Source organism: Leucoraja erinacea, unplaced genomic scaffold, assembly GCF_028641065.1.
Source record: "Leucoraja erinacea ecotype New England unplaced genomic scaffold, Leri_hhj_1 Leri_84S, whole genome shotgun sequence".
Lineage (NCBI taxonomy): Eukaryota > Metazoa > Chordata > Chondrichthyes > Rajiformes > Rajidae > Leucoraja > Leucoraja erinaceus.
In genome coordinates this window covers 406,433-423,871 of record NW_026576784.1, presented here as the reverse complement: position 1 = coordinate 423,871, position 17,439 = coordinate 406,433, and the positions used below count along the sequence as shown (strand labels likewise).

Genomic DNA, 17,439 nt, shown 5'->3' with positions numbered 1-17,439 from the left:
GTTCAGTCCTGGTCCATCAACAAGCATGGATCAGGTACAGGGGCCCTGGACAGAGAGCAGCCGTTGGGTCAATGTTGATTATACATTCACCAGTGTCATTATTGTACATGATTCTATTTTATTCAGTGTCATTATACATTGTATGTTTCTCTGTCATTATTGTACATTTGTCTCCGTGTTATTAATATTTTACAGGCTTGAGCTGCAGCAACTAATAAATTAATTGCTCCGTTGCGAGTTTATTTACTTTACACTTTAGATACAGCGCGGAAACAGACCCTTCAGCCGACCAGCGATCTCCGCACACTAACACTATCCTACACACACACACACGAGGTATAATTTATAATTTTACTAAAGCCAGTTATTCAACAAATCTGCACGACTTTGGAATGTGGGAGGAAACCGGAGCACCCGGAGAAAACCCACACGGTCACAGGGAGAACGTGCAAACTCCGTACAGACAGTACCCGGAGTCAGGATGGAATCCGGGTCTCTGGACCACCCGCTGAAGCAGCTGGGACCGTCATCTGTGGAGGGGCGGGCGAGAGATCAGGTGTGGCCTGAGGGGGAAGGGGTGACACACAGTGTGTGATCAGCAGTGGGTGGGAGCAGCACCCCAGGGTGCCTGTCCTGTGGCGGTGTGGAGTGGAGAGAGAGGGGGAACGGCAGCTACGTGGGGCATCAACATTGGTCTACTGAGCGGTGGAGCCGGTGGCATTAATGGTCCCACACGAGTGGACCAGCCAGAGGGAGGCGTGACCTTATAGAGGGGCCCAGGGTTGAGGTTGAAGGTGAGGGGGGAAGATAGAAGCGTCACTCGATGGACCAAGCTGCCGGAAGTCGAGGCAGATAGAATCACAGCATTTAAAACACATTTGGACAGGTACACGGATAGGACAGGTTTAGAGGAAGTTGGGCCAAATGCAGGCGGGTGTGACTAGTGTGGATGGGGCATGTTGGTTGGCATGGGTGAAGGGCCTGAAGTTGGGCTGAAGGGCCTGTATGACTCTGTGACCACGGCCACTCTACACTGGAGGCCCAAACTCAACCGACAAAGCTGTTCAGATCATGGTGTGTGTGTGTGTGTGTGTGTGTGTGTGTGTGTGTATTTGGTTGTTGTACATTGAACAATTCCACCCGTGACCTGTAGTCGCCCATTAAATAACTCCTGGTCAGTAAAGACGCCACACAGTCTGCAGCACAGTGCGGGGGAACTGCAGGCAGGAGCGGGGCACAGCCTTGCAGAGGGGGGGGGGGGGAGTGAAGGGAAGTGGCAGTGGGTGGGGTTGGAGGGTGGGTGAGGGTGAGAGTGTGAGGGTGGGGGTAAATGAGGGTGGGTGGGTGAGGGTGGGGATGAGGTGGGTGAGGATGAGGATGGGGTGAGGGGAAGATGAGGATGAGGGTGGGGGTGAGGGTGAGGTGGGTGAGGGTGAGGTTGAGGATGAGGGTGGGGGCAGAGGGCGGGTTGGATGGTCAGTGGGGGGGGGGGGGGGGTGTGTGGGACTAGCAGCTGGTGACAGTGACGGCCGCTGGCGTTATCTTGCCACCGCTGTCTGCCTTGACGATGTTGCTGATGTGGGCCTTCATTATCTTGGTGATCTCAGCCACCTGCAGCACGGAGACACAACACGGAACACGGAATGTGGAACACGGAACACTGAACATGGAGCACAGAACGCAGAACACGGAGCGGGCTTTTTAACCAAACACCGCACCAAGTTAAACAACTCCCCTCTGCCAGCATGTGGTCCGTATCCCTCCATTCCCTGCATATCCATGTGCCGATCCAAAAGCCTCTTAAACACCACGATCGTATCTGCCTCCACCCCCCCCCCACCCCTCCCCCAACCTTTCTCCCAACCCCACCCCCCCTCTCTCCCTCCTCCCCCCCACCCCCCCCACCTCTCCCCCTCACCCCACCCCCACCCCCCCCCCCCCCCCCACCCCCACACCGCTCCCCCAACCCACCCCTCTCTCCCACCACCCCCCCACCCCTCTCCCCCAACCCATCCCCACCCCTGACCTGTGTGGTTTCGAAGAACATCTCTCGGGCGGCAGCTGTCAGCCGGAAGGTGCTGGGCTGAGGGGCCCCAAACGCTGCGATCTCCTGGAAGCCGAACCTCTCCAGGGGCCGCGCATCCCCCCGCTTGTAGATGGAGACGGTGTCAGCGCTGACCCCCAGCCACAGGTCACTGGGGAAACCTCCCTCCTTACACTGTGGGGTCAAACACAGGGGGTCACCACACGTCACACGGGGTCAAACACAGGGGTAACCGTCACACGGGGTCAAACACAGGGGTCACCGTCACACGGGGTCAAACACAGGGGGTCAAACACAGGCACGCGGGGTCAAACACAGGGGTCACCGTCACACGGGGTCAAACACAGGGGACATCATCAGGCGGGGTCGAACACAGGGGTCACCGTCACATGGGATCAAACATAGGGGTCACCGTCAACACGGGGTCAAACACAGGGGTCACCGTCACATGGGATCAAACACAGGGGTCACCGTCACGCGGGGGTAAAACAGAGGTCACCGTCACATGGGGTCAAAGACAGGGGTCACCGTCACCACGGGGTCAAACACAGGGGTCACCGTCACCACGGGGTCAAACACACAGGGGTCACCGTCACCGTACGGGGTCAAACACAGGGGTCACCGTCACCACGGGGTCAAAACACAGGGGTCCAACCTCACAGGGGTCGCCGTCACACGGGGTCAAACACAGGGGGTCACTGTCACACGGGGTCAAACAGAGGTCACCGTCACACGGGGTCAAACACAGGGGTAACCGTCACACGGGGTCAAACAGAGGTCACCGTCACCCGGGGTCAAACACAGGGGTCACCGTCACACGGGGTCAAACAGAGGTCACCGTCACACGGGGTCAAACAGAGGTCACCGTCACCACAGGGGCAAACACAGGTGGTCACCGTCACACGGGGTCAAACACACGGGGTCAGACACAGGGGGTCACCGTCACACGGGGTCAAACAGAGAGGGTCAAAGAGGGGGGGTCACCATCACAGGGACATGTTGCAGGGGACCAGTCATAGAGCCAATCAACCATTCACTGGGGGGCCATTGACTGGGCCAGCGTTGGTTTAGAAGGGGGGGGGAGTGACAACAGAAGACATGTGTGGAGTGAGGGAAGGAGAGTATAGATTTGAGTATAGGAGCAGGGAGGTTCTACTACAGTTGTACAGGGTCTTGGTGAGACCACACCTGGAGTATTGCGTACAGTTTTGGTCTCCAAATCTGAGGAAGGACATTATTGCCATAGAGGGAGTGCAGAGAAGGTTCACCAGACTGATTCCTGGGATGTCAGGACTGTCTTATGAAGAAAGACTGGATAGACTTGGTTTATACTCTCTAGAATTTAGGAGATTGAGAGGGGATCTTATAGAAACTTACAAAATTCTTAAGGGGTTGGACAGGCTAGATGCAGGAAGATTGTTCCCGATGTTGGGGAAGTCCAGGACAAGGGGTCACAGCTTAAGGATAAGGGGGAAATCCTTTAAAACCGAGATGAGAAGAACTTTTTTTTCACACAGAGAGTGGTGAATCTCTGGAACTCTCTGCCAGAGAGGGTAGTTGAGACCAGTTCATTGGCTATATTTAAGAGGGAGTTAGATGTGGCCCTTGTGGCTAAGGGGATCAGAGGGTATGGAGAGAAGGCAGGTACGGATGATCAGCCATGATCATAATTGAATGGCGGTGCAGGCTCGAAGGGCCGAATGGCCTACTCCTACACCTAATTTCTATGTTTCTATGAGAGGGATTGGAGGAAGGGAGGAGGATAGGAAGAGAGGACAAGGGGGAGGAGGGGGTGTCCACATTCACCAGTAACCCAACACAATGCTGGGTGACCCTGACGTGTTGATGGAGCTGGGGGGGGGGTGTCTGTCTTGAGGATGTGAAGGGTTTAAGTGGTGACCAGAACAGAAAGCCAAGCAAGGAAGGAGACCGACCCACCTCCACATCGAAGAGTGTGGAGCCGTATCCTGGCCACTCCATCACGATGTCCATGTATCTCAGCATGGCCTCCTGTTGCTTCATACCCTGCAACCTCATCCACTTGTCCACCACGCTCGCCCGAGTAGCCGACATCTCCTCCCTCATCCACATCTCCAACATCTGCTCCTCCTCCATCTTCTGCTTCCTGAGCGAGCCGGTGCGGAGACCCAGGCGTAACGTTCCATCCAGGAAGCTGGTCCTTCTCTTCTCCAGGCTCTGGCTGTTGGACTTGGTGGCCTGGAAGATCTTGGCCCTCAGCCTGCACACAGGGTAAACCTGGTGCAGGTCCAGAGGCCCCTTGGCGTGGTCTCCCTGCAGGTACTGCAGTCTCAGGGCCGCAAGCAGCCGCAGGGTATCCTCTGGTGCAGGGAAGTGCCCACTGATCAAACACTCATGGGCCTGGAGTGAGGAAGATCACAACGAGATAGGATTCAGACCCTTGAACCTGTCCAGGCATCTAGTGAATCCTGACTGCATCCTTCCCCTCAACAACCAACTTGGTTATAAGACCCATCACTCTCCGGTTATCTGTATCTACCCAATCTATTCCTCTCATGATCTTATACACCTCTATAAGATCACCCCTCATCCTTCTACGCTCCATGGAATAGAGACCCAGCCTACACAACCTCTCCCTGTAGCTCACACCCTCTAGTCCTGGCAACATCCTCGTAAATCATCTCTGAACCCTTTCCAGCTTGACAACATCTTTCCTATAACACGGTGCCCAGAACTGAACACAATATTCTAAATGCGGTCTCACCAACGTCTTATACAACTGCAACATGACCTCCCAACTTCTATACTCAATACTCTGACTGATGAAGGCCAAAGTGCCAAAAGCCTTTTGGACCACCTTATCTACCTGCGACTCGACCTTCAAGGAACCATGCACCTGTACTCCTAGATCCCTCTGCTCTACAACACTACCCAGAGGCCGACCATTCACTGTGTAGGTCCTGCCCTTGTTCGACGTCCCAAAATGCAACACCTCACACTTCTCTGTATTAAATTCCATCAACCATTCCTCCGTCCACCTGGCCAATCGATCCAGATCCTGCTGCAATCGTTCACAACCATCTTCACTATCTGCAAAACCACTCACTTTTGTATCATCAGCAAACTTGCTAATCTTGCCCTGTATGTTCTCCATCCAAATCATTGATGTAGATGACAAACAGTAACGGGCCCAGCACCGAACCCTGAGGCACACCACTAGTCACAGGCCTCCAGTCTGAGCAGCAACCTTCCACCATCACCCTCTGCTTCCTTCCATGAAGCCAATTTTCTATCCATTCAGCTATCTCTCCTTGGATCCCATGCGATCTAACCTTCCAGAGCAGCCTACCATGCGGAACCTTGTCGAATGCTTTACTGAAGTCCATGTAAACAACATCTACAGCTCTGCCCTCATTAACCTTTTTGGTCACGTCTTCAAAAAACTCATTCAGATTTGTGAGACACGACCTCCCTCGTACAAGACCATGCTGACTGTCCCTAATCAGCCCTTGCCCATCTAAATGCCTGTATATCCTATCCCTCAGTATACTCTCCAGTAACTTACCAGCTACAGATGTTAATCTCACCGGCCTATAGTTCCCAGTATTTTCCCTGCAGCCCTTCTTGAATAGAGGCCCAACATTTGCCACCCTCCAGTTTCCGGCACCTCTCCTGTATTTAAGGACGACTCATAAATTTCAATCAGGTCTCCTGGCAATTTCCTGTCTAGTTTCCCACAATGTCTGGATATATCTGATCTGGCCCTGGAGATTTGACTACCTCCTACACGTTAGTACATCCTGAACCTCTTCGACCACAACACAGACTGCTCTCACAGACTATACTTCTATTGACTGAACTAAGTTCCTCCATCCTCCTGTCTTTCTCAGTAAATACAGAGGATAAATCTCCTGTGGCTCCACACAGAGGTGAGTGGGTGAGAGTGGGGGTAGGTGGGTGCTGGACTGTGAGTGAGCAGACTGCTTACCTGCTCGAACATGAACACAAACTCCAGGCCGTGCCTGGGGACATTCTGCATCCAGGAAGCAGAGATTTTTATTGAGATTTAAGGCGTTCTTACTTTCCTCATCGCTGCTCATCTGCAGTGCAACAAATGCTCACCGCGATCAACCCCCCGTATACTCTCCAGTAACCCGCCAACCTGACAGACTCAAACCCACCGAGCCTAGAGTTCCCCCCACACAGAGATCACCAACCCTGGGACCATGGGAAGCAGCTGTGGCATCACACAGTGATGAAGGTGTCCAAGGACACAGCGGCACACAGGTGGGCAGGTGGTACACAGGTGGGGTGCACAGGTGGGCAGGTAAGTCACAGGTGGGCTGCAGAGCTGGGCTGGAGGCACAGGTGCGGTGGAGAGCTGGGCCAGGTGGGACATTCCTAAGTGTGAGGTGAAGCATTTTAAAATGACAAATACTAACAGCACAAGTGAGACAGGTAGCAGGGACCTTGATGACCTGGGCTGCATAGCCCCTGAAAGCAAAGGTAGACACACAAATGTTAGAGTACTCAGCGGGGACAGGCAGCATCCTGGGTACACAAAAATGTTAGAGCAACTCGCCCAGTCGGACCTGACCAACCCACTCAAACCCAAACCAGAGCGAGACCCCCCCCACACGCATCCATTCCAACAGTCCAGAGAGGGTGCCTGACCTACTAACACACTCCAGCACTTTGGTGGGCAGGGTGGCACCAGCATCTGCAGTTCCTTCACAGGTGGGTCAGCTCCCTAGTACACAGGCAGAGAGGATGGGGACAGGGGGTGATGGGGTTGGGGGCAGGGGGCGGTGGGGTTGGGGGCGGTGGGGTTGGGGGTGGTGGGGTTGGGGGCAGGGGATGGTGGGGTTGGGGGCAGGGGGTGGTGGGGGTGGGGGGCGGTGGGTGGTGGCAGGGGTTGGTGGGGTTGGGGGCAGGGGGTGGTGGGGCTGGGGGTGGTGGGGCGGGGGGCAGGGGATGGGGGGGTGGGGGCAGTGGTGGGGGTGGGGCTGGGGGCGGTGGGGTTGGGGGGCAGGGGGTGGGGGCAGGGTGGCGAGGCTGGGCGTGGGGACTGACCTCTCTGCCCGGGCCAGGACATCGGCCAGCAGCTGTCGGGGGGCGATGGCACGGTCTCCGTGGCAGCCGCGTTCGAACAGGGCGAAGGTGTTGCGGCTTCCCTCCAGCCCCAGGCCCCGCAGCAGCTTCCCCACCACCTGCAATGGCAGACACGCCTCAACATAGCACACGCCTCAACACAGCACATGCCAGACACACTAGCCGCACACGCCTCAACACAGCACACGCCAGACACACACACACGTGCGTGCAGGGGAAGGGCACACATGTACAAATGCCTGCCACATGCATAGGGGACATACTAGGAACATACAGGGGGACATGGACACGTGTGCTCATGCCAGGGACACACGCACAGGGCACCAATACACGCATGCCCATGCCAGGAATAGGAGCGGGTCACAGGCAGTGATGGGGACACGCGTGTGATGCATGTGTCCGTGGCCTGACCTGTCCGGCAGTGGTGTGGGAGTCGATGGTGATGGGACAGGCCCCTCCGCCGTGGCAGTGGACGGTGCAGGACATCTCCCGCCGGCACATCACCGCCCGCAGCTCCTGCCGGCTCGGCACAGCCTCCCTCTGCCTCGTCTTCCTCAGTGAGTCCAGGATGAAGCAGGCGTAACGCTCAACCTCACCCCCCAACCCTGACCCCTGACCCTGCGGAGACAGAATCATCACACATGTACATGTACTCACACGTCCACGCATGCTCGACCTCGCCCCACCGACTCCTGACCCTGCGGGTACAGGTACGTTACACACACACACACGCACGCACGCACACACAGGCACACACACACACACACACACACAGGCACACAGGCACACACACAGGTTTTTCAAACATGGATTTTCATTATCTTAAGTATCTTAAGAAACAAAGAGAAGAATGGAGTTTGTGTACCAATAATGTGGTTGGTAGATTTCTTTGAGCTATATCTTTTTAATACCGTATTTCCCAGCAATGAAGACACTATTTTTAACCCAAAAATAAGGCACAAAAATATGGCGCCTTGGAGGCCGAAGGTTAGGTTGTTAGCCAAGAAAGATAGACCTGGCTATCCCTCAGTATAGCAACATCAGTCCGTGTCTTTCAATGTAGACCGACAGTGAGGGGAACAGCTCAACAGCGGGTCAGTGGGTGATGGATAACAGGACAGCGGGCGGTGGAGCGTACTCGTGTGTCAGCGCGATCAAGGGACCAATTTAAAAAAAAATCCGAGACTGCCTGCCCCAAGTAATAACTCACAGCACACACCTGACACATACACACGCACACACATACACACACGCATGTACACACACATGTATACACACACACTGGTGGGTGGGGGGGACGGGACAGAGGGGGAAGGGGGGTTGGTGGGTGGAGGGAGGGGATCAGTGGGGGACAGGGATTGGTGGGTGGAGGGAGGGGTTCTCACCTGTGCAGGTGAAAGTGCAGGTAATGCAGCACGCTGCGACTGGGCAGGAAGGTGCAGCTCATGCAGCTGAGCAGCTGGAAGAGGTGCAGGGAGGAGGGTCGTGCGAGCGGAGGTGCGTGGTTGGTCTGTTTGATGAGCTGGCAGTAGAGCTCGTCCCGGAGGGGGGGCAGGCGATGGCAGGTTTGCATCACTGATGTCACCAGTGTTAGCGGCTCCAATGTAGTCTGCAGCTCCTGCAGGCACCGGAACATCCGCACGGCCTCTCCCCATAGGCTGCCCGAACCCCCCTCGGGCACTGCAGACAGAGACAGGTCAAGTGAACCCCCTCCCCTGCCTCACTCCTCACCCTGCCCCCCAAGTAATCACCCTGCACCCCACACACCCTGACACACTCCCCACCCCAACACCCCCGCACCCCATGTCACAACCGCCCCCCCCTCCACAGGCTGCTCGGGGGGACACGGGACACTACCCCTGACCCAGGGTTACTCCCCCGCCCCCACAGGCTGCTTGGACAGGGATCCGGCACTGCAGTCAGAAACAGGTCAGTGAACCCTCTCCCTCTGCAAGTGCACTCCCCACCAGCACGCCGCGACCCCACAGGCTGCCTGAAACCCCACCCAGCTACTGTACCCAACACAGATAAACAAGAGAGAGACAGGCAGGGGGGGTGGGGGGGGGAAGGAAGAGACAGATAGTGGCAGAGAGACAGACACAGAGGGAGACAGACAGAGCCAGAGGGCAGCAGATGGAGACCAGTCTTAGTGATGGTGATAGGTACAGGGGGCTCCTGTGTGTAGAGGGTGGGGCCGCACGGCCTCCCGGCTGGGCTCCAGGTCCCCCCTAGGGCAGGGGCAGCAGGGGACAGAGTGCAGGGGTGGGGGGGGTGTATCGCAGGATCGGGTTCCTCCGGTACGTCTGTTCCACCAAAGCCGGTTCCTCGCTCCGCTCCTGTGGGAGATGCAGCTCATCTGACCGGTCCCCGTGACCCCCCACACCGCACTGACCGGTCCCCGTGACCCCCCACACCCTTTGCACTGACCGGTCCCCCCGTGACCCCCACACCCCACTGACCAGTCCCCGTGACCCCCACACCGCAACACTGACCAGTCCCCGGTCACCCCCCACACCGCACTGACCGGTCCCCGTGACCCCCCACACCGCACTGACCAGTCCCTGTGACCCCCACTCCTCATCGCACTGACCGGTCCCCCCTCCCCCCACACCGCAGAGAGGACAGGTCCCGTGACCCCCACTCCGCACTGACCAGTCATCCCGTGACCACCACACCCCCACTGACCAGTCCCCACCCGCCCACCACACCGCACCCCACAGGCCCCGCCTGACCCCCCACCGCACTGACCAGAGACCGGTCAGTGAACCACCACCGCACTGACCGGTCCCCGTCACCCCGTCCCCGCCCCCACTCACGAACCCCCACCCCCGTGACCTCCGACACAGATAGACAACCAGAGAGACAGTGACCTCCACTCACCGCACTGACCAGTCCCCGTGACCCCCACACGCAGCAGTGACCAGTCCCCGTGGGTGGGGGGTGTATCGCACTGACGGGTCCCCCTGGTGACCCCCACACACCGCACTGACCAGCTCCCTGTGACCCCCCACACCGCACTGACCAGTCCCCGTGACCTCCACACCGTACTGACCAGTCGCCATGACCCCTGCCTCACTGAGCGGTGTGGGGGGGCCTGCTAGTTGGAGGGGGGGTTCTCCAGGCAGGGGGTCTAACAAGACGTCTACACAGTACGTGGGGAACAAGGGCAGGATCGAAGTGGAGAGAGGCAGAGATACAGACAGCGGGGGTCCGATGTGGTGGTGCGAAACGATACCCACACACCAACACTGTCGCCCGCCCACCCTCGCACCCGCCCACCCTCGCACTCGTCCACCCCTTGTGCAGACGTGGCGTCGAAGGATGAGAAGCCGAAGCAAAGAAGTGGAAGCCAAATAAAGGAACAGAAACAAAGGCGAAACGCCAAATAACCAAAAGCGTATGAAGCCGAACGCCAGCTACCTGAAATGCTGTGTCGCCTACAAGCCAACTAACGGAATGGCCACTCAGCTGAAAAATCAAATAACGGCAGCATCTATCAACAATGAAGTCACTATGAAACCAGCTGCCGCAAGCCCTTCCCACAAGACGGCGTTTTAACTCGGCATCATAAATCAAAAAAAAAGTTACATTGATTTAAAAATAAAAATGTTACATGTTTATACATTCGGGAAGCTGGTTAATTAAGTGGTGGGATTATTTCCCTGTCCTAACTATGCCTTTGCTCCATTCCATCCCTCCCTCGCAAAGGTGTGAGATTTCATGAAGAGCACACTTGGATGAACAGATGCAAGCGGCATGTAAAGCGTCTCTTCCATGCGCGCAATACAAGCCGATGAAATGTGACAACTATTACACCAAAGATAGACACAAAATACTGGAGTAACTCAGTGGGACAGGCAGCATCTTCAGACTCAGTCTTCAGGTCTGAAGAAGGGTCTCGACCGAAATGTCACCCATTCCTTCTCTCCAGAGATGCTGCCTGTTCCACTGAGTTACTCCAGTATTTTGTGTCCATCTTCAGTTAAAACAGTTTACAGATTATCTGGTGTTTTGTGCGTGGAAGCTTGTTGTGTGCAACCAGACGGTAATAAATAAAACGTGCTTCTTGTTGTCGGGGGGGGGGGGGGGGGGGAGAGATAAAATTGTCCGTTGTCATGCACACTTGTTATCAGCCCGCCAGGGAATTTGTGTGTGTCCCCCTGTACCCCAACCCCACACACCAGGGTCGGGGGGGGTGAATCACTCGGTGTGGGGGTTGGGGTCCAGGGGTCGGGGGGGTGAATCACTCGGTGTGGGGGTAGGGGTCGGGGGGGTGAATCACTCGGTGTGGGGGTAGGGGTCGGGGGGGTGAATCACTCGGTGTGGGGGTAGGGGTCGGGGGGGGGGGGTGAATCACCCTGCTGTGGGGGTTGGGGTCAGGGGGGTGAATCACTCGGTGTGGGGGTTGGGGTCGGGGGGGGGGGGGGGGGGGGATGAATCACCCTGCTGTGGGGGTTGGGGTCAGGGGGGTGAATCACTCGGTGTGGGGGGGTGAATTGGGGTCAGGGGGGTGAATCACTCGGTGTGGGGGTTGGGGTCAGGGGGGTGAATCACTCGGTGTGGGGGTTGGGGTCAGGGGGGTGAATCACTCGGTGTGGGGGTTGGGGTCGGGGGCGTGAATCACTCGGTATGGGGGTTGGGGTCGGGGGGGGGGTGAATCACTCGGTGTGGGGGTAGGGGTCGGGGGGGTGAATCACTCGGTGTGTGGGGGTTGGGGGTCGGGGGCGTGAATCACTCGGTGTGGGGGGGTGGGGTCGGGGGGGGGGGGTGAATCACCCTGCTGTGGGGGTAGGGGTCGGGGGGGGTGAATCACTCGGTGTGGGGGTTGGGGTCGGGGGCGTGAATCACTTGGTGTGGGGGTTGGGGGGTCGGGGGGGTGAATCACTCGGTGTGGGGGTTGGGGTCGGGGGGGGGGGGTGAATCACCCTGCTGTGGGGGTAGGGGTCGGGGGGTGTGAATCACTCGGTGTGGGGGTTGGGGTCAGGGGGGTGAATCACTCGGTGTGGGGGTTGGGGTCGGGGGGGTGAATCACTCGGTGTGGGGGTTGGGGTCCGGGGGTCCGGGGGTTGGGGTCGGGGGGGTTGTGTCGGGGGGTGAATCACTCGGTGTGGGGGTTGGGGTCCGATGGCACTCGGTGTGGGTGTCGGGGAGTGAATCACCTTGGTGTGGGGGTTGGGGTCTGATGGCGGTGACTCTGGGTGGGTGGAGGGACCAGCCTGTCCCACACCTGCTCCACCTGGTGCTGCGGACACACAGCCCGTCACAGTGCGGCCACACAGGGGAGACGAGGCAGAGAGCGGCCGTGGCCGTGGGAAGTGGGAGCACCTTTGGCCGCTTACAACGGTGCTCGGGTTCAGAGTGCCCAGTCACCTATGGCTTGTGGGGGAAAATGACCCCCACCCTCCCGTCTCCATCGGCCGGTGATGTTATGGACGTGAGGGTCTGGATCAATCGCTGACAAGTCCCGCCCACCAGCGACGGCCTGTCCATTATTTGACTTGTCGGCAGAGCGGCCATTCGGTGAGTTGGCGTTTCGGCTTTGTTTCCGTTCGGTTATTTGGCTTCCACTTCTTTGCTTCGGCTTCTCGTCCTTCGACGCCACGTACGGGGACCCACACACTCACCCACCCACCCACTCACTCACCCACCCACCCACCCACTCACCCACCCACTCACCCACTCACCCACCCACTCACCCACCCACTCACTCACTGACCCACTCACCCACTCAACCACACACCCACTCACTCACCCACCCACTCACCCACCCACTCACCCACCCACTCACTCACTCACCCACCCACCCACCCACTCACCCACCCACCCACCCACTCACCCACTCACTGACCCATCCACTCACTCACCCACCCACTCACCCACCCACTCACTCACTCACCCACCCACTCACTCACCCACCCACTCACTCATCCACTCACTCACTCACCCACCCACTCACCCACCCACTCACCTCACACTCACTCACTCACTCACCCACCCACTCACTCACCCACCCACTCACTCACCCACACTCACCCACCCACTCACCCACCCACTCACCCACCCACTCACCCACTCACTCACTCACTCACCCAGGCAGCCAGTATCGTCAGAGCCACCCACACTGACCCGGCCTTGGAGATTTATACGATCATTAGGGGTATGGATATCGTGGTCTCTTCCCCAGGGAAGGGGACTACAGCCGGAGTGTCCCCGGGGGAGGGTCTGAAAGCTTGGCTAGCATTAGATGTGGATAGCATCAAGGTCTGGGGCTGAGTGGCCGTCCTTACCTTGATCTCACGAATCAGCTGCTGTGTTGGGGTTTCCACGGGGACCTTGCCGTCGATGAGGTTGTGAATGGCGGAGGCCCAGCGCGCGGCGTCCTGCTGCCGATCCGTGTACAGGCGGTATGAGCGCTTGCGGCCGTGAACTGACTGCCAGCTTGCGGCCGTGAACCGCCAGCTGGGGGGGACAGGTAGCCTGCGGGGGGGGGGGGGGGGGGGAGGGTAGAGGTGGGGGGGGGGGGTGGAGATGGAGGGGTGGGAGCAGGTGGGGGGAGACAAGGGAACAGTGGGGTAGTGGGAGATTGGGAGCCAAAGGGCAGGAGGGGCAGGGAAGTGAGTGTTGGGGAGACGGGGGAGTGGGGGGTAGGGAAGGTAGAGTAGAGGGGAGAGGCGAGAGGGGGATTGAAGGGCCAGAGTAAGCAGGGTTGCTGACCACGCGCGGCTGGAGGGGGCAGGCCCCCCGAGACGGGACCCGGTTCAGGGTGACGGTCACCATTGCTACCACACCTGACTAGTAGTGAGGCGGACAGATCTGTCCCCACCCTGGGGACCCAAATCCCACCATTCGTCATACAAGGCACCCTAGGGACGCTCACCATTCTGCACCCTTTTACCTCCCCTGTCCCCCCCCCCCCCCAGCACCCCTCACCCGTCTCCCGCCCCCCACATCTCTCCCCCTGCCCCCACACCTCGCCCTCACCTGTGAGCCGGAAGGCGGAGTCGTCGGTGGGCAGCCGTGCGGAGCAGAGCGAGGTGAGCGCCAGGGTGCCGAGGCGGGCGCCCGGCTCCGGTGAGCGGTAATAGTCCAGCGAGGTGGTGGTCAGCACGAACCAGCGGCGACGTAGACCCAGCGGGGGGGCACGGCCACGCACGCACACACCCTTGTACAGCCAGCCTGGGGGGGTGGGGCAGGGGCAGGTCAGGAGGAGAGGTCAGGAGGAGACAGCAGGGGCAGGGGTCAGACAGCAGGGGGCAGGGGTCAGACAGCAGAGGGCAGGGGTCAGACAGCAGGGGCAGGGGGTCAGACAGCAGAGGGCAGGGGTCAGACAGGGAGAGCGAAGGGGTCAGACAGCAGGGGGCAGGGGTCAGACAGCAGGGGTCAGACAGCAGGGAGCAGGGGTCAGACAGCAGGGAGCAGGGGTCAGATGGCAGGACAGACGGGAGAGGGCAGGGGCCAGACAGGGAGGGGGCAGGGGTCAGACAGCAGGGGCGCAGGGGTCAGACAGCAGGGGGTCAGGGGGGGACGGGGGGCAGGAGGTCAGACAGCCCTTCACACCATCCCCGGCCCCTTGGTCAGATGCCAGGACCTCTAGGAGACTACTGGGGCCCCAGCAGCCCCCCCTCTCATTCAGGGGCCTCTCCTCCTCACCAGGGGGCAAGCGCATGCGTTGCTGCACAGCGGGGCCTCTGCAACAGTGCGATCCAGTGATGCATGGCCTCTGCACTGTCCGCTGTACAGTGGATCGCTCTGTTCGCCGTGATGATCAGGAACGAGTTTGGCCTAAAGACATTAACCTGTTTTACTAAAGAGACCGTCGTCCCAGCCCTTACACATGCGCAGCAAGCAAGGGTCGGGGGACCCTACAGAGTGCGTGAGTGAGGGTGGCCGGACCCCCGCAGTCCGGTGTACAGAGTGAGGGTCCCGGTTCGCCGTGAGTGGTGAGGAACGGGTCCCGGCCTAACACACAGCGCAGTGAGGAGAGGGTCGTCGGCCCCACCCTTACAGTGCAGTGAGGGAGGGTCCCGGCCCCACACACAGTGCAGTGAGGGAGGGTCCCGGCCCCACACACAGTGCAGTGAGGGAGGGTCCCGGCCCCACACACAGTGCAGTGAGGGAGGGTCCCGGACCCCATACAGAGCAGTGAGGGAGGGTCCCAGCCCCACACACAGAGCGGTGAGGGAGGGGTAGGAGTGACAGACACAGCAGCTGGTCCCCGCCGGAAATAACGTCTCCAATGGAAATGATCCGTCTTGGACGGGGCACATCCACGCACGAGGGGGGGGGTGTCTGTCTGTGTGGGGGGGGGGGTGTCCCAACACATTCCTCAGCCTCAGGGTGGGGACCCATCTGTTGGCCCTCCTTGTCCATCTGCAGCCGGCATCCTCTGGCTCTCCACCCAACTCCCACCTCCCCCCTTACCCCACGACCCCCACTAACCAAGCTGTGGTTCCATCTCCCTGATCAGATCTACTCTGCCCCCGGGGTGATGCCCTTCTTTAGTGGCCATCTTATCCAGGATCACTCCAAGCCCCACGCTTTGTGATCGGTCTTTCCCAGTTGCTCCCCACCTTGTCCAGCCCCTTCCCCAGAACACTGCGCTGGGGTAATGCTGTCACAGGATGGGCCGAATGACCTGTAACGGCCCCAGTGTCACCGAGCCTCACCTGTCAGGGTTATCAGAGGCACAGGCGGAGTCGATGAGTCCCACATCAATGGTGCCCTGTTCCACAGCAGACAGACAGACAGACATGATTGAAAGCAACATCAGACCCCACCACCTCCCCTCACCCACGCGCCCCACCATCCGCACCGCCCCGTCCCCACGGGGAGGGGGGGGGGGGGGGGGGCGTGGCCACCCTTGATTTTGTTACTACACTGTAGTTGTGTTCATTTAAAAGCTCTTTGTATTTAATATTATTAACATTTTTTAAATGAAAATTTAATTTAAAAACAAAAGCTCATTCGACACTGTCCCGTCACCGCGCCCGCCCGGGGTCACCGCGCCCCCCCGTCCCGGGGTCACCGCGCCCCCCCCATCCGTACCGCGCCCCCCCGGGGTCACACCAGCCCCCCCATCCACACCGTCGCCCCCCCACGGTCACCCGCCCCCCCGCTGCCACACCGCGCCCAAGCCCGGGGTCCCACTGAGCGCGGCCATCCACACGGCCCACCCCACCCCCCCATGGTCACCGCGCCCTCTATACAGTCACAGCGCCAGCCCGGGGTCAGACCGGACCGGGATCACCTCGCGCACGCTGGGGGGTCACTGAGCCCCCCGGGGTCTGAGACGGTGGAGCTCCTCCACGACCTGTGTGGGGGGCCTTATCCATTACCACGGCATTCTTGGGATTGGCCAGTTCGAGCTGCATCTCCTCCAGCTCCTGCTGTGTGGCCGTGTGAACAGCGCTGAGTGCACGGAACCAGTCGCATGCAGGGAAAGGATCCGTCAGTACACCATGCCCTCCCCTCCCCTTCCCCTCCCTCTCCCCCCTCCCCTCCCTCCCTCCTCCACTACCCTCCCTTCCCCTCCTCTCTGCTCCACTTGTGTCACCCCATTACATGAAGTATGTGGAGTGGGCTGAGTAGGTTTACGAGAATTGAGGGTATTAGGTACAGGGAGAGGTTGTACAGATGAGCACTGGTAACAGGGTCGGACACTGGTAACTCAGGGCTGGCGACTGTCAGAGCTTCGCAGCTCAAAAGGGACTTGACACTGGCCATGGGGACTGGACCTACTCCCATGGGGACTGGACACTCGAGGCTGTGGACACTGGTCCCCATCGGGGGCTGCGGGGCACTGGACACTGGTCACTCAGGGCTGCAGGGACTGGACACTGGTCACCACAGGGGCTGTGGACTCTTCACTCGGGGCTGCGGGGACTGGACACTCGGGGGCTGTGGGGACTGGACACGGCCATTAATTCTGGACTGGTCAGAGACTGGACACTGGGGGGGGTGGGGACTGGACGCTGGGGGCTCTGGGGCCTGGACGCTGGGGTTTCTGTGGGGCCCCTGGACGCTGGGGACTGTGGGGCGAGTGGACACTGGGGGCTGTGGGGACTGGACGCTGGGGGCTGGGGGGACTGGGGGGATGGCTCCTCGGGGCTGGCTGTGGGGACTGGACACTGGGGGCTGTGGGGACTGGACGCTGGGGGCTGTGGGGATCTTTCCACTGGGGGCTGTGGGGGACTTAACTGGAACTGGCCACTCGGGGCTGTGGGGACTGTGACACTGGGGGCTGTGGGGACTGGACACTGGGGGCTGTGGGGACTGGACACTCGGGGAAGATACTGGACACTCGG

At 59.3% G+C, this 17,439-nt stretch overlaps 1 protein-coding gene across 1 annotated transcript in view; it reads right to left on the bottom strand.

Annotated features, from left to right (window-relative positions):
• Nucleotides 1-1,436: 1,436 nt before the first annotated feature.
• The window catches only part of LOC129694899 (unconventional myosin-X-like), a 47,504-nt gene continuing 31,501 nt past the window's right edge, over nt 1,437-17,439 (bottom strand). The window contains 15 exon segments of the mRNA XM_055631654.1: nt 1,437-1,611; nt 2,027-2,218; nt 3,983-4,423; nt 6,012-6,074; nt 6,241-6,424; nt 7,097-7,233; nt 7,547-7,747; nt 7,812-7,833; nt 8,521-8,854; nt 9,387-9,471; nt 13,423-13,562; nt 14,117-14,311; nt 14,814-14,917; nt 15,802-15,857; nt 16,471-16,565. Coding sequence (XP_055487629.1) covers nt 1,507-1,611; nt 2,027-2,218; nt 3,983-4,423; nt 6,012-6,074; nt 6,241-6,424; nt 7,097-7,233; nt 7,547-7,747; nt 7,812-7,833; nt 8,521-8,854; nt 9,387-9,471; nt 13,423-13,562; nt 14,117-14,311; nt 14,814-14,917; nt 15,802-15,857; nt 16,471-16,565 — 2,354 coding nt within the window. The 3' untranslated portion in view covers nt 1,437-1,506.